Source organism: Mesoplodon bidens (genome assembly GCF_964165515.1).
Source record: "Mesoplodon bidens genome assembly, chromosome: 4".
Taxonomy (NCBI): Eukaryota; Metazoa; Chordata; class Mammalia; order Artiodactyla; family Ziphiidae; genus Mesoplodon; species Mesoplodon bidens.
This window is the reverse complement of record NC_138160.1, coordinates 152,712,511-152,736,907: the sequence shown is the minus strand read 5'-3', so window position 1 is coordinate 152,736,907 and position 24,397 is coordinate 152,712,511. Positions and strand designations below refer to the sequence as shown.

The window sequence follows — 24,397 nt, the reverse complement described above, 5'->3', positions numbered from 1 at the left end:
CTATCCCCCTTTTATGGGAGAATGCTGGGGTTCTGAGAGAGACCCCGTCCTGCCCACAGGCACACGCAGCTCTAAGTGGGGAGGGCCAGACCCATCCATCTCCACACCTGTGCCCTTTCAACAGCGCAGGGCGTGGCGCCCACATATAACCTGTCTCTTAACCCTAAGGAGTTACTGCAAAGAACTCACAGCTCCTTGTCCAGGAGGGAAAGTGAGTTCCGGAAAGGTGTGGCAGCTCCCCAGCTCAGTAAGAGGCCCAGCCAGGCCCAGGCCCCAGGGCTGTATGGGAGGCCACACTACCCACTGCCCTGCATGGCATAGCTGCCACCCTCTAATAAACACATACAATGCCACAAAAATTGAAAGTATTTTTACAGTTTTGCTCTGAAAATTATTTAATACGAGGAACTTGTTTAATTTACAGTTACTATGATTTCTCTGAATTACTCCAGAATTCTGGTGTAGTGAGAAAACCACTGCAAGTGATTTTTACGGTCATGAAATTTTTATGAATACTACATTTAACAGTTAATGGAGTTTAATCATATCAATTAAGCAGGTGTTCATTTCCATTCTGAGGTTTTCTTTTCATATGTTGGAGCCAATAGATTTTCTTTCTAGTGTTAAAACATTTTGGGGCAACTGAAGGACCTAAAGGCCTAGGCCCTGTGTCTCCTGGAGCTAATGTGAATGACAAAGTTTGGAGCCAAGGACTTACCTGGACAGAAGCCACCTGCTGGTTGGGTATCACAAGTTCTGGGATGATCACTACAGGTGTGAACAGGAAGAGGTCAGTGGGGTCAGGGCCAGTGCCCACTTGGCCAAGTGCTGACCGTAAGCCCAGCTCAGGGCTCATCCCACCAAACCTGCCCTTAACCTCTCCACCACCAGAGACCCTCATTACAACTACCCCCAAGCCGTTAGTTAGCAGGTCCTCCACCTCCCATTGTGCAGATGGGAAAACTGAGGCCCAGAGAAGGAGGGCCTGGCCCAGGGTCAGATGTGAGTTGGGACAGAGCTGGGGTGAAAACTCAGGTCTCCCCTCCTGTTGAAACCCTGAGGGAGAGGCAGGGTTGGAGGCCTTCTTCCCTTTCTAAGGGCACACCTGGGGTCTGAGGAGCATCTGTGGGAGTTGCCCAAAGGTAGTCCTGGCAGAGTACAGTGTGAGTGTGGAGGGAGGGGCTTGCTGCTTACCAAAAGTCTTATTCTCAGGCAGAAAGTAGGGTGCATTGTCATTCACATCCTCGATGGTGATGGGGAGGCTTCCTAGGGGGGAAATGTTGGCTGGCCTTGGTATCTAAGCAAACACCTGACCCAGAAAGTCTGGTCCTCAGTCTTGCTCCTAGCAGCCTCCCTCCCATGCATCTCCCATGCTCAGTGCCCTCCCCTGCTCCTGACTCAGGATGCTGACTCAGTCTCCTCTGGCCTTCATAGGAGGGAGAATCCTCCCCAGACCTCAGAGAGGATAAGCAACTTGTCCAAAGTCACATAGCAAGAGCAGTGGGCCAGGATTGAGCCCAACCAGGTATGTTCCACCTGACCACAACATTATTCTGACACTTACTAGCTGTGTAATCTAGATTATTGAACTGCCCACCCTGTGCCTCAGTTTCCTCATCTGTAAAATTGGATAAGGACCACCTACCACATGGATTGTGTGGGAATAAAATGAAGAAATGTTTGCAAGGTATCTGGCGTAGCTCTTGGCTGTAGTAAGGATTCAGTATATGCTATAGCTGTTAATGTGATTGTTATTGCTACTTGGTGTCAGAGGTGGGATCTGAGTGCACATCTGGCTCTGAACTGTGCTCTTTCTTTTACGCTGCCTCACAACATAATAGCATTAATTAAGTGCTTCCTACGTGCCAAACACTGCACGAAATGCTTTACGTATATATCCTCCTTTAATCTTCGCAGCCAACCTACTACCCAGCTCCACTTGACAGATGGGGCTACTAAAGCTTGGGGAGGTGTCATGACTTTCCCAGTGGCACAGCTGGTAAGGGCTGGAGCCACAATTTGAACCCAGACCTTGCAGGTGCCAGTTGTTTCCCACAGCCCCTATGTTACAGCCTGCTGTGCCCTGCAGGCCAGGCCGCCTCACCATTGTCACTGTAGGCCTGGAAGCGGGGGTCCGTTGTGAGGTCATAGGCCCGCACAACCAGCGTGACCAGGTCACAGGTCTCATAGTCGATGACCTCACTCTGACTGATGAACACAGAGCCGTTGGCCAGCACAGAGAACCAGCCATGGCACAGACTGCCCACGTCGACCCCAGCCTTGGTACAGATGACGTTCACAAGCTGTACCTCCAACTGGGACATGGTGTCCCTGTCCTGGGCCACCACCTCAGCCACTATACCGTGCTGCGAGCCATTCTCAGCCACACGGATGCCCCGGAGCGAGGTTGAGTCCAGGGTGGGTGGCACGTCATTCACGTCCTCCACATTCACGAGGACTTTTGCTGTGGCGTCACGCCCCTGGGGGTCTGGGCTCTCAGCACTCACTGTCAGATTGAAGAAGTCCTGTGTCTCATAGTCCAGGCTCATGTCCAAGGGCAGCCAGAGGTGGCCCTCTGCCCACCCAGACCCCAGCACCAAGCCTCGGAGCAAGAAGTTGTTGGCACCGCCCCCTGATAGGCTAAAGCTGATGCGGTTGTTGGCTTCCTTCTGGTCTGCATCCCAGGCCTCCACCACGCCCACCAGCACTCCTGTGAATGAGGGGCGGAGTGTGGAGGGACCCCTGACCCGGCCACTGGGGGCATCCTCTGTCCTCACCCCCCTTGGGGGCTTCAGGCCTGCCCTCGAAGGGGTCGTACAGCCTGGCCGAGGGAGGACTTACCTGGGTCCCTCTCCCTCACTGAGAAGGAATAGCTGGACTGGTTGAAGATGGGCAGATTATCATTGATGTCCTGCAGACAGAGGCAGTTCTGAGCCCAGGAAACTCAGGAGACCCCAGGTTCAGCCTCCCCAGAGCCAGTCTGGGAAGCCAATACTTCCCCTGGCCCGAGGCCCAGACTCTCTGTCCAGGTCTCCTCAGACAGCACTGCCCACTTCCTAGATGATGAAACAGACTTCAAGCGGACAGAACTCGCCCAGACCCCACCCCTGGGGCTCAGAGGTCTGTGGCGGTACTCTGAAGTTTGGTGTACACTCTGTTTCCCTGTGCACCACTCAGAGCCGTCTTAGACCCTGCTCTTAGGACGGATAGTTCTGAGTCCCCACCTGTGTCCCTGTCTGGCCCAGCTTGACTCCCCATCTCTCGGATTTATTGGGTTGGCTCCAATACCACCATGATGCCACAAAGGCCCAAGATTTCCCTGGTCCCCTCCTTTCTCCTGTCCCTCCTGCCCTCGGTCGACCCCAAGACACTCACTCTGTGCTCAGGTGGGGCTGGGCTGGGGGCACCTGCCAGGACTTGACCTGGTCCTGTCCTGAGACGCCCGCTGTGTTCTGTTCTCGCCTTCCCTCTCCAGCCCTGGTCACCCCGCCCAGACAGAGTGCTGCCCCTGTTGTCACAGCATCAGGCCAACTCCGCCTGTGCTTCCTCCCCTGATGCTGGTGCGTGCTGGGCGCCCTTGGCTTTCCCAGTCCTTCCCCAGGATGGCGCAGAGGTCTCTGCTTTTGCTTTCAGCTTTTTCTAAATAATGGTAGAGCGAACATCTTTGAAAACTGAGCCCTCTCCCCCTTAACCAGATGTAATTTCTTTTTTTTTTTGTTACGCGGGCCTCTCACTGTTGCGGCCCCTCCCCTTGCGGAGCACAGGCTCCGGACGCACAGGCTCAGCGGCCATGGCTCACGGGCCCAGCCGCTCCGCGGCATGTGGGATCTTCCCGGACCGGGGCACGAACTCGTGTCCCCTGCATCGGCAGGCGGACTCTCAACCACTGCGCCACCAGGGAAGCCCCCAGATGTAATTTCTGAGGGCGATTTCCCAGAGATGGCATTACTGCCTCCGTGCACATGGCCAACTGCATTCTCAAGGTCGTCCTAACTCACAGGAGGGGCTAGGAGCACAGCTCTGAGTTCAGTCCAGCTCCACCTCTTCCTCACATGTGACTTCATCTTCATCTGCAGAGTGGAGTGGTCCTCCCTACTCACAGAGCTCATGGGTGTGAAAGGACCCTTCTCGCTCAGGAAATGCAATTTTGCTTTCTTCCTTCTCTGCGACCAACTTCCACCCCAAGGACAGCTGGAAAGTCCTCATCTGACTTCTGTTTCTCTATTTTCCCTGAGGTCTCATTCTGATCCTTGTGGGAAAGCGGCACATCCCAACCCAGTGGGAAACAGGGCTGCTGTGTGGGGTGGTGCAGGTTTTGCACTGCACAACCCGAGGGGGCACCAACCACATTGTGGACATTGTAGAGGAAGGTGCCTGTGACCCAGTGGCAGCCTTAGAACCAGACAGACTGGATTCAAAACCCCATTCTGTGACCCGAGGCAGGCTACTGAACCTCTGTGTGCCTTAGTCCCTTGATCAATAAAATGGTGCTAACCAATCCCTCCCTTGCAGGACCAGGTATACACTGAGTGTATTCTCTGGGCCGGGCATTCTTTGAAACACTTTCCATTTTTTAACTCGTTTTATGTTATTTTCAGCCCCATTTTACAGATGAGGAACTTGAGAACACAGGGAAGTTGAGCAATTGCCTAAGACCACACAACAAATGAGCCAGGATTCTGACCCATCAGCTTGGTTCCAGAACTCTTTTACCCACTGCACTGCAAAGGGCAGAAATGTGTCTTGAGTTGGGAGGACAGGGAGCTGGCCATCTGCTCAGGAGTCCCCAGTACAGGGCTCATCCTGGACCCTGTCCCCGGCTGAGCCAGACCTTACCTCCACAGTGACAGTGACATTGACGTCAGTCCAGAGGGCAGGCTCTCCACAATCAGACACGCGCACGGTCAGCACGATGCGGCCCCCCAGGGTGGTGTTGATGGCCTCTCGGTCCAAGGGCCCCAGGTTTCTGAGGATCCCTTTGTCGGGGTCCACTGAGAAGTTGTGGCTGTAGGGGCTGCTCAGCAGGCTGAAGTGTAGAAGGCTGTGGTTGGTGCCTGGGTGGTCATCGTCGTGAGCCTGTGCAGGTAAGCAGGGTTGGGACGTCAGCCATCAGGTGCTCCCCGGCCCCAGCCCCTGCCCTGCAGTCTGGACTCCCCCTCCAGCGCTGGCCCATGAGGGCAGTAACTGGGCCTGAAGCTAGAGGGATGCTCCCCAATCTTCCAGTCTCAGTCTTGCATCTGAGAGGGCCAGACCAACAGCTTTCAAGAGCTTCTGAGGTCTGAAACATTGAGGTCATTCATTCATCCCACAACTGTTTACCTATCACATGCCCACCCCTGTTCTAGGTACTGGGAATAGAGCCATGATCAAGACAGTTCCCTTACGGAGCTGATATTCTAGTGGGGAGGGAGGAGTGGGGGCAGTATAATATAGACAGTCGAAGTTTAAAATAAACAAACAAAAATAAGTGTGTTGGGGGGCTTCCCTGGTGGCGCAGTGGTTAAGAATCCGCCTGCCAATGCAGGGGACACGGGTACGAGCTCCGGTCCGGGAAGATCCCACAGGCCGCGGAGCAACTAAGCCCGTGCGCCACAGCTACTGAGCCTGCGCTCTGGAACCTGCGAGCCACAACTACTGAAGCCCATGCGCCTAGAGCCTGTGCTCCGCAGCAAGAGAAGCCACCACAATGAGAAGCCCGCGCATCGCGGCGAAGAGTAGCCCCAGCTTAAAGCAATCAGAGAAAACCTGCACGCAGCAGTGAAGGCCCAACGCAGCCATAAACTAAAAAAAAAAAAAAAAAAAAAGTGTGGGGGAATTCCCTGGTAGCCTAGTGGTTAGGATTCTGGGCTTACACTGCTGTAGCCCGGGTTCAAGCCCTGGTTGGAGAACTGAAATCCCACAAGCCATGCGGCACAGCCAAATAAATAAATAAGTGTGAAGTCCAACAAGATTCTGATTTTCCCATGATGACTACTTCAGTGCTGTATTTTTTAAATAGCTGAAATTCTTCATCCAATCTATGTGTGTGTGTCTGTCTGTCTGTCTGTCTGTCTGTCTGTCTGTCTGTCTGTCCTACCAAGATCCTGAACACATGCTTAGTGTGTTTTTGGGGTGATCCAGCACGGAGAGCACAAGATGCTCTTCCCTGCCACCAGGCCTTTGCACATACACATGAATGCCCTCTACACCTTGTCTGCTTGACTCTAGGTCAGATTGGTGCCTCCCCTGGTCCTCCACAACCCCTGTGCTACCTTCAGTACAGCACAAGTGACACCCTTGGATGATGGTCCGCCACCCTCCCTGAAGGCAGGAATTATGGTGGATTCATCTCGGAGGACCCAGGGCCCAGCAAAGGGCTTGGTGCATAGTAGGTGCTCAGCAAATATGGCTTTGAATACAGAGCTGGGCTAGTCCCACTTGGATCCAATTCTTTCTCCTCCTCTCTGCCCACTGCCACCTTCAGGTTTTTGTTTCAGATCTGTTGGGATCGTGTTTATGAAATGAAAAACTCTGTTCATTCCTTGGCACTCTGAACTCAGGCCGGTTAATTCACCAAGCACTTCTCAGGCCTCACACTGGACACCATGCTTCTGGCAGCAGATCTGAAATGCTCCTGCCCCAAAGAGCCCACAGACCAGGGTGGGGAGCACTGAGGTGCATGAAGAAAGGCCCAGGTTTCAGCACTGCCACGGACTGGCTGTATAACCACAGAAAAGTCACTTAACCTCTTTGAGCCTCAGTTTTCTCCTTCCGTGAAATGGGGAGCATTAGAGCACCTACTTCATAAGTTTGTCAAGAGATCAGGGATGGGAATGTACTCTGGAAACCACAAGCCCCAGAAAGATGGGAGGGCTCCATGGCCATGTGATTGTCATTCCGAGGACCTGGTGTCTCGATTCTCACAAGATCCCCTTACAGATGACTCAGTGGAGAAGCTTCTGAAGGCCTCAGAATCAGGGGAGAAGCTTCTCTCCAGTGTTCCTCTGGAGCCAGTAGTGGGTTTTTATCTCACAGAGTCTGTGAACCTGACCTCTGATCTCATTTCCACTTTTGCTTTGGCCATGAGGAAGCTCAGAACTGAGTATTCAGCCCACTCCTAGCAATTGTTTGGCTTCTACCTTTGTGCACTTTAAAAAAATACCATCCTTATTTTCTCTTTTTCCTTATTTCTTTTATCACACTTTAAAATCTAAGCCACCTCAAATCCTTTTTGGAATGAGGCAGTGGCCTGAATTTAAAAGAGCAATATGTTTTTGAGGGCTTGTTCTGTGCTAGGCCTTGTGCCGAGCACTTTACATCCGTTATGACCCTGGGAATAAGTACTGAGATTGTCCTCACTTTCCAAAGAAGAAACGGAGGCCCAGAGAGACTGAGTGACTTTCTCAGGACTACACAGCAGAGCCCAGATTCCAACCCAGGACCAGCATGACTACAGAGGCAGGCATGGTGCCGTGTGCCCGTCCCACCCATCAGCTACAGGCCGGCTCGCACCTGGATGGTCACGGAGACATTGCCTTCCTCTTCCTGGACAAAGATGTTGTAGGAGCCGCTGACCACGGGCTTGTTGTCATTGATGTCCAGCACGACGATCTGCAGTGTGGTGGAGGATGACAGGTTCCCACCGTCCGTGGCCAGCAGCGTGAGGTAGTACTCGGCCTGCTTCTCCCGATCCAGCAGCTCACTGTTTCTCACCGTCACCGTCCCCGAGTCTGGATCCACCGCAAAGATGTCCGCCCTGTGCAGCGTGGCCAGATGGAGCAAATAAAGATACAGGATGCCCACTTCCATGTGCATTTCAGATAAACAATGAAAAATATTTTAGGACATCCCATGGAATATTTGCAACCTACTTGTACTAAAAAAAAACCCCATTCATCGTTTATCTGAAATTGAAATGTAACTGGGTACCCTATATTTTATCTGACTCCTCCAGCCCTGCTGTGAGGCAGAGAGGTGAGCCTGGGTGCCCCTCGCCCACCTGTCCGCTGCCCACCCAGCTAACTTACCCATTCCCCGGAAGCAGGCTGTACGTGATGCGCCCCCCCTCGCCCGTGTCTGGGTCGGAGGCCTGTGAGGCAGAGAGATAGATAATGAGACACTGAGCAGAAGCCATACCCGCACTGTCAACCGTGCAATTGATGAGGACAGGGCCGTCCTGCTTCCTGACCCAAAGGGAGAAACCTCCGACACACTCAGACTGACACATAGACATCACATACATGCGCACGCGCATACACACCTGCTGGCCCCCACTGACATCAGATGATACAGGGACTCCAGCAGGGCCACAGCCCCAGGCCGGCCAATCTCCGCATCTCTCCCAGCCCTGCCCAGCCCTGTCCCCCATCACTCACTCGGATGCTGTTGGTGACCACATAGCCGACCGCACTGTGCTCGAAGACACTGAGGTTGTACAGGTTGTGGGGGAATGTGGGTCTGTGATCATTAATCTCTCTAAGGTGGATGGTCACCAAGGCTACCGAGGAGCTTCTGCTGACTGAGTCAGTGGCCACAACCTGAGGACAGGGGAAGAGGCAGTGGCATTGGGACTGGAGCACCCCATGGCCCGCTCTCCGTGGTGCCCCAGAGCACCCCTCACCTGCACCAGCATCACCGTTTGTGTCTCATAGTCCACCAGCGACGGTGCTCTCACCAGCACCTGCACATCCACTGAGCCCACCGCCCGCTCCGGGGAGACGCTGAAGGCTTCAACATTAGGGCCTCCCAGGGATAGAAGGAAGGTGCCGTTGCTGCCCTGTAGACGTGGGCTGTATATTAGGGACCCCACTCCTGCAATGTACCCACCTGCATCTTTCTCCCAATCCCTGGCCACAGGTCCCAGGAGGGTAGACTGGTCACTAGTCCCTGTTAATGTGGGCTCATCAGAAGAAGACCTACCCGAGGCCCCAGCCTGGGCTGCAGCGCCTGGACACACACCCCTCACTCCCTTTGAGTCTTCCATACCAGCCACCATGCACCACCCTCCACCACCCATACCACCACCAAACATCATCAATGTCCAACATCGGTCCATTATCCACACCCCTTCTACTCCACACCCCTCTCCAGTCAGGCCAACCACCATCTCAACACACCCACCCATCCACCACTACCCAATATCACCCTCCAGTCGACATTTTGTACCAACTCATTATCACCAAATACTACCAAACACCATCCATAGTTATTCAGCATTCAATACTACCCAAATCACCCACCACTCAGTATCAACCTCCACCTAGGAATACCCTCCAACTTGACACCCACCCAGACCACACTGTGCTCAAAACTGCCCACATCCCCCAATACCCAGTACTATCCCAGCACCCCACAACTTCACCATCCACACATCACTACCCCCTCTACTCAACACCGCCAAAAATTACATTCCACTCAACATTACCCAGCATCCAGGACCAACCTCCACTCAGTGCTGCCTTTCTGTTCCCCACCACGTAGCACCACCCTGAACACAAGACTAGCAGCCAGCTCAACATCACTCAGCAGTTACAAATGTCACCCATCAACTCCAACCACCACTCACGGTCAGCACCACTGTTGCCCACTGCCCGCTGCCCCGCCGAGCACTGTGGTACCACACTCTGCTGGTCACTCGCCACTTCCCTCGCCCAGCGATCTCCCAACCATCACTTCCACCCATGCCGCGCATGGTCTGGGTGCCCCTGCCTTGTCTGGGTCGTAGACCACCATGGTTAGGTCATCGATGGGGATGTGGGTGGAGGCGTGCTCGTCCACGTAGCCAGTGAAGTTGACTTGAGCCTCTTGGGGGGTGAAGGTGCAGGCTGGGGGGCTGCAGTTGTAAAACTCAGGTTTGTGGTCATTGACGTCTGTCACTCTCAGCGTGACCCATATGCTCACCTTGGCCTCCTGCCCATAGATGTTGGGGTGCATCTCGGTGGCCTGAGAGCACAGCAGAGGCCGAGAGGCAGAGGTCAGAAAACTAGCATTCAGAGAGAGCTGAGATCAAAGGTCAGAGTTTAGAAAGTCAGAGTACAAAGTGGGCAGTGGCCCTCTCACTCACCGTGACCTGCACCTGCACCTCCTCATCTTCCTCCAGCAGCTGCTCTCTGTCCAGGGAACCGTTGACCCTGATCACCCCGTCTGGCCCAATGTCGAACCAGCCAGGCCTTGTGGAGTCTGGGAAAAGGCAGCAGGAGCAGCTGCTTCCAGTGGCTCTGATGGAGCCCCCACCCCTTCCCTTGCCTCAGCCCCAGCCTGGGGACACCTCGTTCTCACTGGAGATGCTGTAGATCACAGGGTCATTGATGCCTCTGTCGCCATCCATGGCCTCCACCTTCAGCACCGAGGTTCCCTGCAAGAAGGCGTGGTCAGTGGCCAGACCCTTTCCCCACCTCTTGTCTCCACCCAGACCCCTCCAGTTCCTTGGCACACCTGGGGTGCATCCTCAGCCACAGAGGCCGAGTAAAACTCCCTGACAAACTGGGGGTCCAGGTCTGGCTGGTCGATTACAGAGATGGACACGAAGACAGGCGAGGAGCACTGGACGGCGATGCTGTTGTAATTGTCGCCCGAGTCCTGCCAGGAGATGGGTCTCCGTGAAGCCGGGGCTTCGGGTCTCGACGCCCCTGACCCCGCCTGCGCCCGCACTCACACAGGCCTTCAGCTCCAGCTGATAGAAGGCACTCTTGTTGTTGTAGCTGAGGCTGCCGTTGAGGATGATGGAGCCGTTGGGCAGGATCCCAAAGAGGTACTCACTGCTGTCCGTGCTAGGGATGACCTGAGGCAGTGCACAGTCAGGCCAGGCTCCCCAGGACGGCCCTGCCCCCAGGACCTGCTCTGAGAGACCTGGGGTCGAATCCTGGCTCTGCTCTCAACCTCACCAGGTCACTTAACCTCTCTGAGCCTGGGAAATGGGCTAGATATCGCCTCAGTGGGACGAAAACAGGGTCAAGCGAGCTAAGGTAGGTTCCAGGCACGTGGTGGGCGCTCAGTGATGGGGGCCGTGGCTAGCCAATGTGTCTTCGTGAGAACTGGGGTCACACCCGTCATTGTCTGTGTGACCTTGGACAAGACCCTGGACCTCTCTGAGCCTTGATTTCCTATTCTTCGAAGCCAAGATTGCCTCAGCCATCAGGTGGTGTGACGCTAACCGGGCAAAGATACAGACAGTGCCCCAGGCGAGAGGGTGGGAAGGAGGGCCCGGTCTGCAGCAGGCACCCTCCTTAGGCGGCTGGGCCAAATGAGGTCCAGGGGGGGCCAGAGGAAAGCGTGGGGACCAGGGCTGGGCCGTCGCAGAGCCCCTGCTCCGAAGGTCCCTGCAGGTTGTGTGGGAGATGCTGCCCCCTGGTGGCCATGAGGAGACGTGGCGCCCACACTCCCACGTGGACCCGCACACACTTACCTTCACTATGGAGTACACCACGGCGCCTCCGGACCCCGTGTCTCTGTCCGTGGCCAGCACAGAGAAAATCAGGGAGCCAACCGGCAGGGTCTGTAACAAGGGTTTTGTCACCTCTGAGCTCCAACACATCTCCATGCCCAAGCACATCATGCCCCATCCTGGAGTTTCAGTGCCTCCAACTGTACCACGGGGATAGCGATGGACCTTCCAGAACCTGAAACCCAGCATTCCACAGATGTCCCCCTTTCCTTCCCACCTGGGCTGGGCCTCTGGGGGCATCTGGATGGAGGCAGGGAGCAGAGTTCCCCCTTCTCCTCCCCCCACACAGCCTCCCTGAAACCTGAGCTGGCTTCTGATTTGCAGCGCCCCTCAGAACCACCATGAGTGATCATTCCAGAGCTCAGGCTGTGCCACTCCCCTGCTTAAACAGCCCTGTGTGTTCTCTGTAGCCTCCAGCAATAGGTTCCACACAGCACCCCGCAGAGCTGGAAGGTTCTTTTGGGAGGCTTTTTCTCTAGGACCTGTCTACACCCTCACTATTTCTTCACGATGGCCAAAAAGATCTTTGAAAATCCTGAACCAGACCACATCAGTCTCGTGCTCAAAACCAACAAGTGGTTCCCCCATTCTGCCCAGAATACTGTCCAGACTGCCTACATGGCCCTCCAGGGTCAGGCCACTTCCCACTTCTCTGACCTCACCTCCTCCTCAGCCTCCTCCCCCGACACACACCAGCTTCCTGGCTATGCCTACAGCACTCCAGGCTGATTCCCACCTCAGAGCCTTTGCAGCTGCTGTTCCCTGCCTGGACTATCCTTTTCCTGGAGCAGCCCATGCTGGCTCCTCAACATTTAGTTCTGCTTGGATGTCATCTACCCAGAGAAGATTTTCCTGACTGGCTCAACTTAAAGCAGGCCCCTCCCCAGTCATGTTTTATGCTCTTCATAGAGCTCATCACCATCTGAAATAATCTTGTTTGTTTAATGCTTTGTTGATTAAATGTTTTGTTGTCTGTGCTCTTCACTACAATGTGAGCTGCAAAGGTGGCGACCAAGTCTGTCTTCACTGGATACCCTCAGCACCAAGGACAGTGCCAGACACACAGTAGGCGCTCAAATCAGAGCCTGTTGAAGGGCTGTCTGAACCTCACCAGCCTTAGGTCTGGCCTCGGGGAGGGGGATCCACACCTGTCTGGACTTTGAAGCCACGTGGTAATGAAGATTCAGGAGTGGTGTTGTGTTTGCTGCCCTGGGACCACTGGGAAACCTCCTCCCTGCCTATGCAGTTCAAGTGGGGCTGCTCCTCTTGCTGGAGGGGAAAGCACATGATGCAGACCTAGACAACTGGAGCATTCCATACTCCTCAACTGATGGGCACCTGACCCAAAATGGGCCAATGAGAGTCAGTCCTGGGGGTTTGGCTGGGACCACTGAGAAAGAGACAGTCTGTGTTGCAATTGCAAAGCTGGTGGGATGTGAGCCTGGAGATGCTGGGAGACACTTTTATCACCATAAGGGAGAACTGCTCGCCCCACCCCAGGATGGTGGCAACAAGAGAAGCAGAGCCGCTAGGTGGAGAGGAATCTCTTCTCGATGACATGGCTTGAGTACCTGGATCCAGCCATGCCTAAAGTCAGATATACTGTTAAATTTTTAAAGAAACATGAGAAAATCAACTCCTTCCCCCCCACCACCTCTGACTATCATAACTTAAAGCATTCCAATCCAGTCTGATAGATTGCAAAACGTTGCTGTAACTATGGTACATGGGGTTACATGCAACCCCCTGAATTTGGTTCCTGCAGCTGCCCTTTCTAGGAGGTGCACTTCCCAATCTTGGATGCCCTGCTGGCTATCTCTGGTCCTTCCCACTCTAAGCACATTTGTGGGATGTCTGCATCCTACACACACACCCTGTTAAGGCAGATGTTACCTCACTGATTCTGGTGGAGAAGTCTGTGTTCTGGAAAATGGGTACGTTGTCATTTCTGTCCTCCACGATCACCTGCATTTGCTTCTGCACCTGCAAGTGAGAAAGCCCAGGTGAGCCCAGAAAACGTGGGAGCTTGAGAAAACAAAGTCAGGAGCATCAGGATGGGAGTGCAAGTTGGTATAGCTTCTCAGGAGGACAATTAGGTGGTGTCTGGGGTGACTTTTTTTTTATACATCTTTATTGAAGTATAATTGCTTCACAATGCTGTGTTAGTTTCTGTTGTACAACAAAGTGAATCAGCCATATGCAGACATATATCCCCATATCCCCTCTCTCTTGAGCCTCCCTCCCACCCTCCCTATCCCACCCCTCTAGGTCGTCGCAAAGCACCGAGCTGATCTCCCTGTGCTGTGCAGCAGTTTCCCACTAGCTATCTATGTCACATATGGTAGTGAATACATGTTGATGCTACTCTCACTTTGCCCCAGCTTCCCCCTCTCCCCTCCGTGTTTATTTGATACCATTTCAAACTCCAGAAAAGTTGCAAGTACAGTACAAAGAATTCCTGATACACTTCATCCAGATTTACCCCTTATTTAGTTTTTCTCTCCACAGATTTACTGAACTATTTGGAGAGTATGTTGTGGAAATCATTAGGTCATTAAAAAAAAATCTAAAATGTCCTATTACAAGAATGTTTCTTTTAGCTTTGTTAGCCATAGCATGAAGCTGTGAACAACCTAAGTGTTGAGGAGACCAGCTAAGCACGGTGGTGCGTATAGTCCCCACACTGGGGTATAGACATACAGGAAACAGAAGACTCATGTGCAGACACAGAAGGGACCCCAAAGCCAATTGTTGTTTTTTGGCCGCACCCCGCGGCATGCGGAACGTCCCTGACCAGGGGTCGAACCCGGGCTCCCTGTAGTGGAAAAACAGAGTCTTAGCCACTGGACCACCAGGGAAGTCTTCCAAAGCTGATTGTTGAGTCGACAAGGCAGTTCAAGACCATATATGCAGTAGGATCTCACTTGGATTTCAGAAAATGCACCCAAAACTATCATCTTTCTTCCGTGGATGCATATATGCATGCCAGTGTTTAGCGATGGATAGAAAAGAACACGGTGATGGCGGACACTTCAGGTGGGAGTGGGCTGGGAAGGGTTGCCCAAGGGGACTTGAGCTTTATCTGCACTTTTTTAAATGTTTACAAAGAGAAAGTATTTATGAATATTCAAGTCATTAAAATGATTTTTTTAATGGATAGGGTTTGGGGAATAGGTTATAAAGACAAAACCCCCAACTTTCACAGACACAAGACACAGCTGTATAACTTGAGAAACATGAACACTGAGACCAACCCATCAGCCAAAGGGGTTGAAAGTGATGACCTCAGTGGAGAGAGGGTAGGGAGGTATTTGGCACTTGTTTTTTTATTAATAAGTATATTAATACAAGTTAATAATGTAATTGGGACTTCCCTGGTGGTCCAGTGGTAAAGAATCTGCCTTACAACGCAGGGGACACGGGTTCAATCCCTGGTCAGGGAACTAAGATCCCACATGCCACGGGGCAACTAAGCCCATGCGCCACAACTACTGAGTTCGCACCTCAACTAGAGCCCGACTGCTGCAAACTACAGCGCCCATGTGCTCTGGATCCCATGCGCCACAACTAGAGAGAAGCCCACACGCCACAACGAATAGCTCGCGTGCCTCAACGAAGATCCTGCGTACTGCAACTAATACCCAATGCAGTCAAAAGTAAATAAAATAGGGGCTTCCCTGGTGGCGCAGTGGTTGAGGGTCTGCCTGCTAATGCAGGGGACACGGGTTCGAGCCCTGGTCTGGGAGAATCCCACATGCCGCGGAGCGACTGGGCGCGTGAGCCACAACTACTGAGCCTTCGCGTCTGGAGCCTGTGCTCCGCAAAAAGAGAGGCCGCGATAGTGAGAGGTCCGCGCACGGCGATGAGGAGTGGCCCCCACTTGCCGCAACTAGAGAGGGCCCTCGCGCAGAAACGAAGACCCAACACAGCAAAAATAAATAAATTAATTAATAAATTCCTACCCCCAAACATCTTAAAAAAAAAAAGTAAATAAAATAAATAAAAAATAATACATAAATCTTTTAAAAAATAATAATGTAATTAATGATATACAATAGATATACAAAATACACAGAAGATAAACCATATATTTGTATAATTAATATAAATTATAATAAATACTAAAATCTTGGTTAATATTGTATGATGAAAAATGGAGAAGTATAATTTCGATAAAAATAAACATTCAATTCATTTTTTGTTAGCTGGGGCTCTCTCTGCTTATTTGCGGTGGGCAATTAGCGGTGGGCCCTCAGTCCCCTGCCCTCTGATCCCTGGACCTCCCTTCCCTCTCCACTTCTGACTCACTGGGTTGTTGTGACCGTCGCTCACAGAGATGTAGATGGAAAACCAGTCGAGTGTCTGCAATGGGCAGAGAGAAGGGAACCAAGGTAAGTCCTGTTCGGGTGCCCACCAGAGCCCTCCCTACCTCCCCAATCCTGCACGAGACCTTCTCAGGTTGCTTCCCTTTACCTCATAGTCCAGAAGTTTGGCCAGCTTCACTTCCCCAGTATTCCGGGTGACACTAAAGAAGTAGGCATAGGAGCCACTAATCTCATAGGTCAGAGAGTCATTTTCCTGGTCCTGAGCTATCAGCCAGAAGACCTCAGCACCTGCAGACGGGACAGGGAATGCACAGCGTCCACGATCACCTAGTTCAATGCTGGCCTGGCCAAGCTGCCCATGAGGCCCACAAGAATGTCAAAGCTTCTTTTAAAATTAGAAGGGCCAAGACATGGAAACAACCTAAATGTCTATCAATGGATGAATGGGTAAAGAAGATGTGATATACATGTACAGTGGAAAATTTTCAGCCTTAAAAAAAGAATGAAATCTTGCCATTTGTAACAACATGGATGGACCTAGAGGGAATTCTGCTAAGAGAAATAAGTCAAAGGAAAACAAATACTGTATGATCTCACTTACATGTGGGATCTAAAAACAAGAAACCAAGCTCATAGATACAGAGAAGATTGGTGGTTGCCAGAGGTGGGGTGCAGGGGACTGAGAAATGGGTGAAGAGGGTCAAAAGGTACACATATCCAGTTATAAAATAAATAAGTCCTGAGGATGTAATGTACAGCATGGTGACTAGACTTAATAATACTGTATTGGGTATTTGAAAATTATTAAGAGTTAGGTCTTAAAAGCTCTCATCCCAAGGGAAAAAAAAAAGCCATCTGTAACTATGTGTGGTAACATATGTTAACTAGACTTACTGTGGTGATCATTTTGAAATTTTTACAAATATATCATTATGTTGTACACCTGAAACTAATATAATATTGTATGTCAATTATACCTCATTTTTTCAAACAGTAAAAAAAAATCAGAAGGAATAAATGATTATAATCTAGCCCTCAGGATATTTGCCTTTATGCCCATGCAGTATATTAAAGTATATTTTTAATGTATTTTTCTAGAGGGAGAGGCCTACAAAAGCAAAAGTGCCAGAACAGTGACATGGTGGTGGGGCCAAGCACCCAGCCTGAGGGTCTCAGAGAACCAGGCTGCCCCCACCCTTGCCCACGACAGCCTTTCAGGGACAGTCTGGGCAGCACATCTGGAGTCTGCTCTTCTTTGACCAAATAGTTCTGGCTCCTCCAGAAACCCCTTAGAAAGCTTGGTCCCTTCCCACCCAGGCCCCCTCCTCCAGGTAGACCATCGGGCTAGAAAGCTGTTAGTATCTACAGTATGTTTCCTCTGTTGTGAGACACACTGTCAATTTAATGACTGCTGGGGTGGGGAGTCACTCTGTTAACTGACTCTCTCAAATATAAGACACATCCTGATTCAAAAATGTCAAAATGTAAACTGATATGGCCCTTATACCCAAGGAAATATGGGAAGTGAGTGGGGATGTGTAAATTCTTCTCTGTACACATGTGTTCATGGACACAGAAAGAAGGATCAGGGAGAAAAAGCTTTTTTTAAAGTCTGTCTGAAAAAGAATTAACTGTAACAAATAAATCAATAAAAGCTACAGAAATAAAAGACATATATTAGGTCTCTGTCTTTAAACTCAAATTTGACGCATTTTAAAAAGTCTGCCCGACAAAACTAAACTATTATACAGTGTGAGTGTTAAGAAAACAGGTCTTCTGCAGGAGAGAAAGGACGGGGAGTGACTAGAAGGGCAGAGAGGGGGTCGGTGTGCTTCCCTGTATATACATTGTACCTCAAAATAAAAGGTCTAAACAATATTTTTTAAAAACCTGACTGAAAATGCTTTCTCATCCCAAGAGAGCCATACAATTCATCTCAGAAAGGAAGAAATTGCTCTTCGGTTTAAGAAAGCCCAGAGAGGGGCCCTGTGGTTATCAAAGAAAAGACCCTCATTTGGTCTGGCTGAGATCAGACCTGACATTAAAGGATCACCCAAAAGAATGGAGATCTTGAGGACATTTGGGTTACATATGTTTGTGACATTTGTTTGGAGGTGTGTGTGTGTTTATCCACGACCAAACAGCTATGAAAATATACATAAAATATCATTAACGTGTATGTACTACTTCTCTGTTGTATTCACAGATACCAAACAGTTTGACCTCAGCCCAGCCCTCCGGGGAGGATTGTGCCAACTCAGAATGTAATCCCTCATCCTGGGATCTAAACCTTTATTAATATAACCCTTAGGGCTTCCCTGGTGGCGCAGTGGTTGAGAGTCCGCCTGCCGATGCAGGGGACACGGGTTCGTGCCCCGGTCCGGGATGATCCCACATGCCGCGGAGCGTCTAGGCCCGTGAGCCATAGCCGCTGAGCCTGCGCGTCCGGAGCCTGTGCTCCGCAATGGGAGAGGCCACAACAGTGAGAGGCCCGCGTACCACAAAAAAAAAAATATATATATATATATATATATATATATATATATATATAACCCTTAGTAGACTTTGCTGTCCTGGCAACCACATCCAAATGGATGTGGCTTTCATGGCTCTGAAGCCCATCGCCCACCCTTTCTTCATGTACCTAGACCTGGGTTTCTGGATTCCAAGCCAGACTTTGGATTTCACCTTTGATGCAGTCTCTGGCCTCATCTAGTAGATTTAGATATTTGGGGTCCCAATTCTGACACTGCAACAAAGACTGTAACTTGTCCCCCAGTATTCACAGCCCCCTTTCTCTCAGACTAATAGAACCCCAGATTTTGAGCTGTGCACATGGCTAAATAAAATAAAGACCTCATTTCTCCAGTTCCCTTGCAGCTAGGGCATGTGGCTAAGTTCTGGCTAATGAGATGTGAGCAGAAGTAACATGTGTAAAATCTGGAGCCCTGTCCTTAGGAGAAAGAAATGAGCCCTCTTGGCCCTTTCTTACCTCCAGCTCTCACTGGAATAGGGCACGACATGAGCCATCTGGGACCATGTGGATGAGGGTCAGGCCCTAGGGGAGGCAGAACCTGGAAATGGAAGGAGGGTCCCTGATGCCAGAAGCATAGGGCATGGAACTGCCTGATGGAACAGAGCCTCTGACAGCCCTGGGCTCACTGCTCTAGATGACTATGTAAGAGAATAGGAAACTTTGACCTTGTTTACAGCTCTGTTATTTGGGGTCTGTTATGCGCAGCTGACCCTGTATCCCAATGAATACAGTCATCTATCATTTCAGCTTCTTCAACCCCCATCCTGCCTGCTGGGAATTTGGCATCCAGTCCCTGTGGCTTCATCCAAAACAATATTTCATGAACATCATTCACTCCTGTACACTGCCAAGATCATTACCACACCCACGTCTCATTGTTTATGACCCTCCTTTTAACTGACTTACTGTTTCATGTAAATACATTTATTTTAAAAGCAAACTAGATGGCTACTGTACATAGAAAACTCATCTCACTCGCCATAGAGCGAAGGTAACTCTACAAACGAAGACAGCAAAAGTATCAATTTCTGGTGAGATGTGTGCATGAAAGGCTCTGAGCCTAAAGCCTGCTCTCTTTCTGTCTGAAAAAAAAAATAGCAGAGGAGGAAGAGAGATGAGCGAGTGAGAGAGGTAGAAGAGAAATAATGATACCAAATGGATACTGTCTCCGTTGGGAAATCAGAAAGACTGAAAGAGATGGGAAATGGGAGGAATGTTCTCTTGGGGTGAGTCTTGATTATTTGATGCTGTGTGAGGGCCCTCGACCCAAAGGCTGCAAAGGAGAAAACAAACTTCTGGAACAAACTTCCTTCAGGCCACCTTTGCCCCATGACGAGCCGTGGAGCTGCAGGGATGGCAAACAAGCCCACAGAGGAGACCCTGGGGCCCTCTTGTGGGTAAGTATTTGGTGCAGTCTGGGCACAGGGACAGTTACTCACCCACTGGTAGGTCCTCGGGCAGGTTCACTGATGACATGTTGGCCAGGAATGTTGGGGCCAGGTTGGCTGCCACTGTAGGGACACAGAGTGTTGGAACATCTGGACACCTCCATAAAGACTGACCCCCATCTGCCCCTGTGGGAGCCCACACCAGTCCCACTGGCGAACTTTCAGTCCAGCTCACCGGCCCAGGACTGGATTCCTCTCCAGGCCTCCCCAGAGCAGCCAAGCCCGGGGCTGGGCCATAGGAGTTGGGTGCTTGCTGATGAAGCAGCATCCCACTCTTCTGGAGGGTTCTACTGAGGATCCACAGGAGTGCTTCCCTGGTGGGAGAGGGGAGATACCCACCAGACACCATGAGGGCAGGAAGCAAGAGGCAGGACAGCCACGGCCGCACCATCACGTCTGGAGGGACCTGGGGGAAGAGGCATCAGGGGAGGGGCACCTGAACCCAGGCCTCCCTCCTCTGGTGGACCCTGATCAGTCAGGTCTGAACCCGGCCGACTCACCTCCATCACTCAAGGTTCTCCCGCAGGCCCCTATCAAATTCTGCCCATTTGCCAGATGTTCTAGGGGACGGGGAGTTGGAGGGCATGGCAGGGAGGGGCAGGGTAGCTGAGCCTGGTCTAGAGCCCCAGCCTGAGACTGACCCTGAACTTGACCCCAGGGTTCAGTGCCCACTGTGTAGCAGGCATGGATCCAAGTATATTACATGCATAATCTCTTTATTCTTACAACTAGGTGGCTGCTAAGGGGCTTGCCTGAGGCCACACAGAGAGTCAATGTCAAGACCATGCTCTGAAAACAGGTCTTTTGAACTCCAGAATTCATTCCCTCAACCACTGCACTAACCTGCCTGTTTAAAGTCCAAGCTAATAGCATCCTTCAAAATCAGGGGCCTGGAGAGGGACTATGACTTGTCCAGGACCATCCAGAGTCTCTGTCGGGGGGGCTCGGTCCTTTGTCTCACTTGCTGACACAATTCATAGCTGCCTTTGCATCCTTTCTCAAAGTGTACTCCATGGAACCCCAGCCCTGTAAGATGCCCCATAACAGAAGGGTTTCCTCGTCAAGTCAGTTTGGGAAGGGCTTTGTGCTCCTCTTGTTGATTGACAGCTGGGCAGGAACGCTTGGAAAACCCTGCCCTGCCCAGTCTTCTTGGTCATCTTACATTGCAAGCTATCCCTCACCTGGGGAAAGAGGGACTTTGATTCACTGTCTTCGAGAGATACCTGAACCCCCAAGGCTCTTTCATCCCAAAGACAATTGTTACCAAAGCAAGAGGGAGAGCAGGATACATTTCGCAAATGCTTCTTGCTCTCTGTCAAGAAAATGTGTTGCATGCTTGCATCTACATGATCATTCCATAAGACAGGGTTTTTATTGCATACTCTTGTGTACCTTTTGGATTTCGTGCTAAGTGAATATATTAACTTTTCCAAAGATAAGTTAAAGCTATAAAGCACACAAAGGAACACAGTTGCTGCTAAGCACCCTCACTGGGTCCCGGGCAGCTCCCACTCCTGCCCCAGTGCGGCTGAGACAAGTGCTGTTTTCCAGAGGAGCCCGGCTCCAAAGCTATGGGAGAACCAAGAAGGAGGGACCCTCACCCACGGCAGACTCCATATGACAGGCCCTCCGAGGTGGGTGAGGAATGGCTTCCAGAGCTGAACCTTGACCGTGAAACACATCAGAAACCACAACTCCTCTCCCTCCCACCACCTCCCCCTCTTCCTGTGTTCCTGCCTCAGGGATCGCCCATTTCCCCCATCACCCTTGACTCCTCCTCTCCCGAATGTCCCACATCCAGTCCAGTTCCTGAACCTCTTACACTTCTCTCCATCCTGCAACAGGCTTCCTCTCTCCCCGGCTCAGCCCTCCTCAAGGTCTCCTTCCCTTCCGTCTCTAATCAAGTCCTGTCAACCAAAATTATCCTTCCTCACTCCCTCTAATCACCTTTCTCCCCTGCTCCAAACTTTTCAGTGGCTCCCCATTGCCAAACTGCATACAAAGGCTTTGAACAGACCATCCGGCCCTGCTTCCCTCCCTCACACCTCCCACATCCACAGACCCACTCCGTTTTCCCTCATTTTGCATATGCAGTTCCCTCTTTCTGGAATGCTTTTCCCTGCCTTGCTAACTGATGAGCAGCCCCAAGGTCATCTTCTGTCCAGACACTCCTTCAGTGTTCCCACAGGAGGAGTTGACTCCTGCGCTGGCCTAGAGACCTCACCAGACGCTGCTCAGATCCTAGCCTAACCTCTGTAGTTCTCAGGGCCCATTATGTCTTTGCAGATCAGCCTCTCCCTCCAAACCAGGAGAGATGTGAAGGCAAGGTCCAGGTATGATTCATCTCTGTGACCCCAGGACCGAGCCCAGGGCTAAGCCCAGGGCAAGATCAGGGGGCATTTCAGAAATGAATAAATGAGTGTGCCAGTGAATCACTGTAATCCCAGTGGCCTGATATGGAAAGCCTGAGAAGTGGGGCAGGGTGCAAGGGGTAAACATATGGGCTAGAGAGCCTGGGTGTTAATCCAGTGTAAACTTGGGCAAGTAACTTAACCTCTCTGGGCCTCAGTTCCGCCATCTGTAAATTGGGAATAATAACAGCACCTACACTACAGGGTCTGTGTGAGGCTTACACAGTGCCTGGCTCAAAGTATGTTAGCAAAAAATGTCAGCAACTATTATTATGGAGAAGATAAAAGTCTGTCTTCTGCCCCCCTCATCATTGGGAGCCCCATATTCTGCCCTGGCCAGCCTTGGTCACCTCACAGGCCCCTCTCGGTCAATGTCCCCTAGATAGCCAGAGGGACACTGGCACCAATCTGGCCACTATCCTCTGGGCTTGGCTTGCCTCCACCTGTCCTGAAGTTCCAGCTTTAGTCTTCCCCCTTTAACTCAGAGTTGTCTTTGCCCAACTTTGCCCAGATCTACTGGGGCATCAAGAGGGTTGGTCATTTTACATATCTGCTGGCATTTCCTGAGCACCTACTCTGTGCTGAGTACCCTTATTTATCCATTCATTCCCCTAACAAATACTTATTGGGTGTCCTTGATCCACTATGTGCCAGACCTTGTTCCCAGCACTGGGGATACACCAGTAGGTATAACAGTCAAGGTGCTGCCTTCACCAAATTTATGCTTAGTGAATAAGACAGACCCTAAACAAGCAAGGAAAGTACTGTCTAATTGTTTACTGCATTAAGTGCTATGAAGGAAGAGAATGTGGGCCTTGCGAGAGTACAGTAAGGGGACACTACTTTAGGCAGTCTGGCAGATAAAGAGGCCTCCAGACTTTTTAACACTCCTCTCAGCAAGATGTGAGAATTGCTCCCCTTGAATCTGGTGCATTCATCATGTTTTTATTTTCTGTATTTTATGATGCTTTGACATTTTGGGGGCCTTGCTGGTCTGGGAAAGGCTGCCCCTATCAGGGCTAACTAATTCTTAGAGATAACAAGTGATTTGTCTGCAAACACTCCTCTCATATATAAACCAACCAAATCAAAGCCTGTATTCCCAGCTGCCACCTTTATCAACGCTCACACACCAAACCAATAGTCCTGTTGCCTCAAGTCTCCCCAGCACCAGGTACTGGATGACTAAGCATGACTCCTATAACCTGCCAAAATTAGTCAAACTATCCAATCCTAAGCCTGCTCAGCTGCTTAACCTGCAGCTTCCTTCCCACCTTCCTTCCCATGGAAAATGCAGTAAAGGCTCTGGACCCTGCTTTCCCCTTGCTCCTTCTGCCTCCTGACCAAACCTGGTGCTTCCCCATATGGCCCTGCATGGTGTGGCATGCCCCCTCCTCTAGGGAACTGTGAGTAATAAAATCTTCCTTCAATGGCTTTAGCCTCTCCAGGTCGTCACTACGTCATCTGCATAAATTAAAAATCCTGGGGAATTCCCTGGCAGTCCAGTGGTTAGGACTCCGCACTTTCCTCGTTGGGGAACTAAGATCCCACAAGTTGTGCAACGTGGCCAAAAAACCACAAAAATATACAATGGAGAAAAGATGGTCTCTTCAATAACTGGTGCTGGGAAAATTGGACAGCTATATGTAAAAAATTAAATTAGAAAATTTTCTCATACCATATACAAAAATAAACTCAAAATGGATTAAAGACCTAAATGTAAGACTGGTAAACCATAAACCTCCTAGTAGAAAACATAGGCAGAACACTTTTTGACAAAAATTGTAGCAATATTTTTTTGATCTGCCTCCTAAATCAAAGGAAATAAAAGCAAAAATTAAAAAGGGACCTAATTAAACTTAAAAGCTTTTGCACAACAAAGGAAACCATCAACAAAACGAAAAGACAACCTACCAAATAGGAGAAAATATTTGCAAATGATGCAACTGACAAGGGCTCAGTACCCAAAATACATAAACAGTTCATATAACTCAACATCAATAAAAACAAACAACCTGATTAAAAAATGGGCAGAAGATGTGAATAGATATTTTTCCAAAGAAGACATACAGACGGCCAACAGAAACATGAAAAGATGCTCGATGTTGAGCATCACCAGAGAAATGCAAATTAAAGCCACAATAAGATATCACCTCACACCTGTCAGAACAGCTATCATCAAAAAGAACAGAAATAACAAATGTTGATGAGGATGTGGAGAAAAGGGAACCCTTGTACACTGTTGGTGTGAATGT

General features: G+C 50.7%; 1 protein-coding gene across 1 annotated transcript in view; it reads right to left on the bottom strand.

Annotated features, from left to right (window-relative positions):
- The window catches only part of CDHR2 (cadherin related family member 2), a 40,291-nt gene that overhangs the window by 6,985 nt on the left and 8,909 nt on the right, over positions 1 to 24,397 (bottom strand). Inside the window, exons 2-21 of the mRNA XM_081233715.1 lie at positions 20,071 to 20,137; positions 19,723 to 19,794; positions 15,896 to 16,035; positions 15,731 to 15,784; positions 13,316 to 13,405; positions 11,384 to 11,473; positions 10,634 to 10,759; positions 10,414 to 10,557; positions 10,258 to 10,333; positions 10,043 to 10,158; positions 9,688 to 9,921; positions 8,600 to 8,755; positions 8,355 to 8,516; positions 8,007 to 8,068; positions 7,492 to 7,735; positions 4,837 to 5,076; positions 2,842 to 2,911; positions 2,105 to 2,710; positions 1,195 to 1,266; positions 719 to 768 (exon numbers count right to left, since the gene is read on the bottom strand). Of these exons, the coding sequence (XP_081089841.1) occupies positions 719 to 768; positions 1,195 to 1,266; positions 2,105 to 2,710; positions 2,842 to 2,911; positions 4,837 to 5,076; positions 7,492 to 7,735; positions 8,007 to 8,068; positions 8,355 to 8,516; positions 8,600 to 8,755; positions 9,688 to 9,921; positions 10,043 to 10,158; positions 10,258 to 10,333; positions 10,414 to 10,557; positions 10,634 to 10,759; positions 11,384 to 11,473; positions 13,316 to 13,405; positions 15,731 to 15,784; positions 15,896 to 16,035; positions 19,723 to 19,794; positions 20,071 to 20,122 (2,856 nt within the window). The 5' untranslated portion in view covers positions 20,123 to 20,137. The remainder of the gene's footprint in view (positions 1 to 718; positions 769 to 1,194; positions 1,267 to 2,104; positions 2,711 to 2,841; positions 2,912 to 4,836; positions 5,077 to 7,491; positions 7,736 to 8,006; positions 8,069 to 8,354; positions 8,517 to 8,599; positions 8,756 to 9,687; positions 9,922 to 10,042; positions 10,159 to 10,257; positions 10,334 to 10,413; positions 10,558 to 10,633; positions 10,760 to 11,383; positions 11,474 to 13,315; positions 13,406 to 15,730; positions 15,785 to 15,895; positions 16,036 to 19,722; positions 19,795 to 20,070; positions 20,138 to 24,397) is intronic.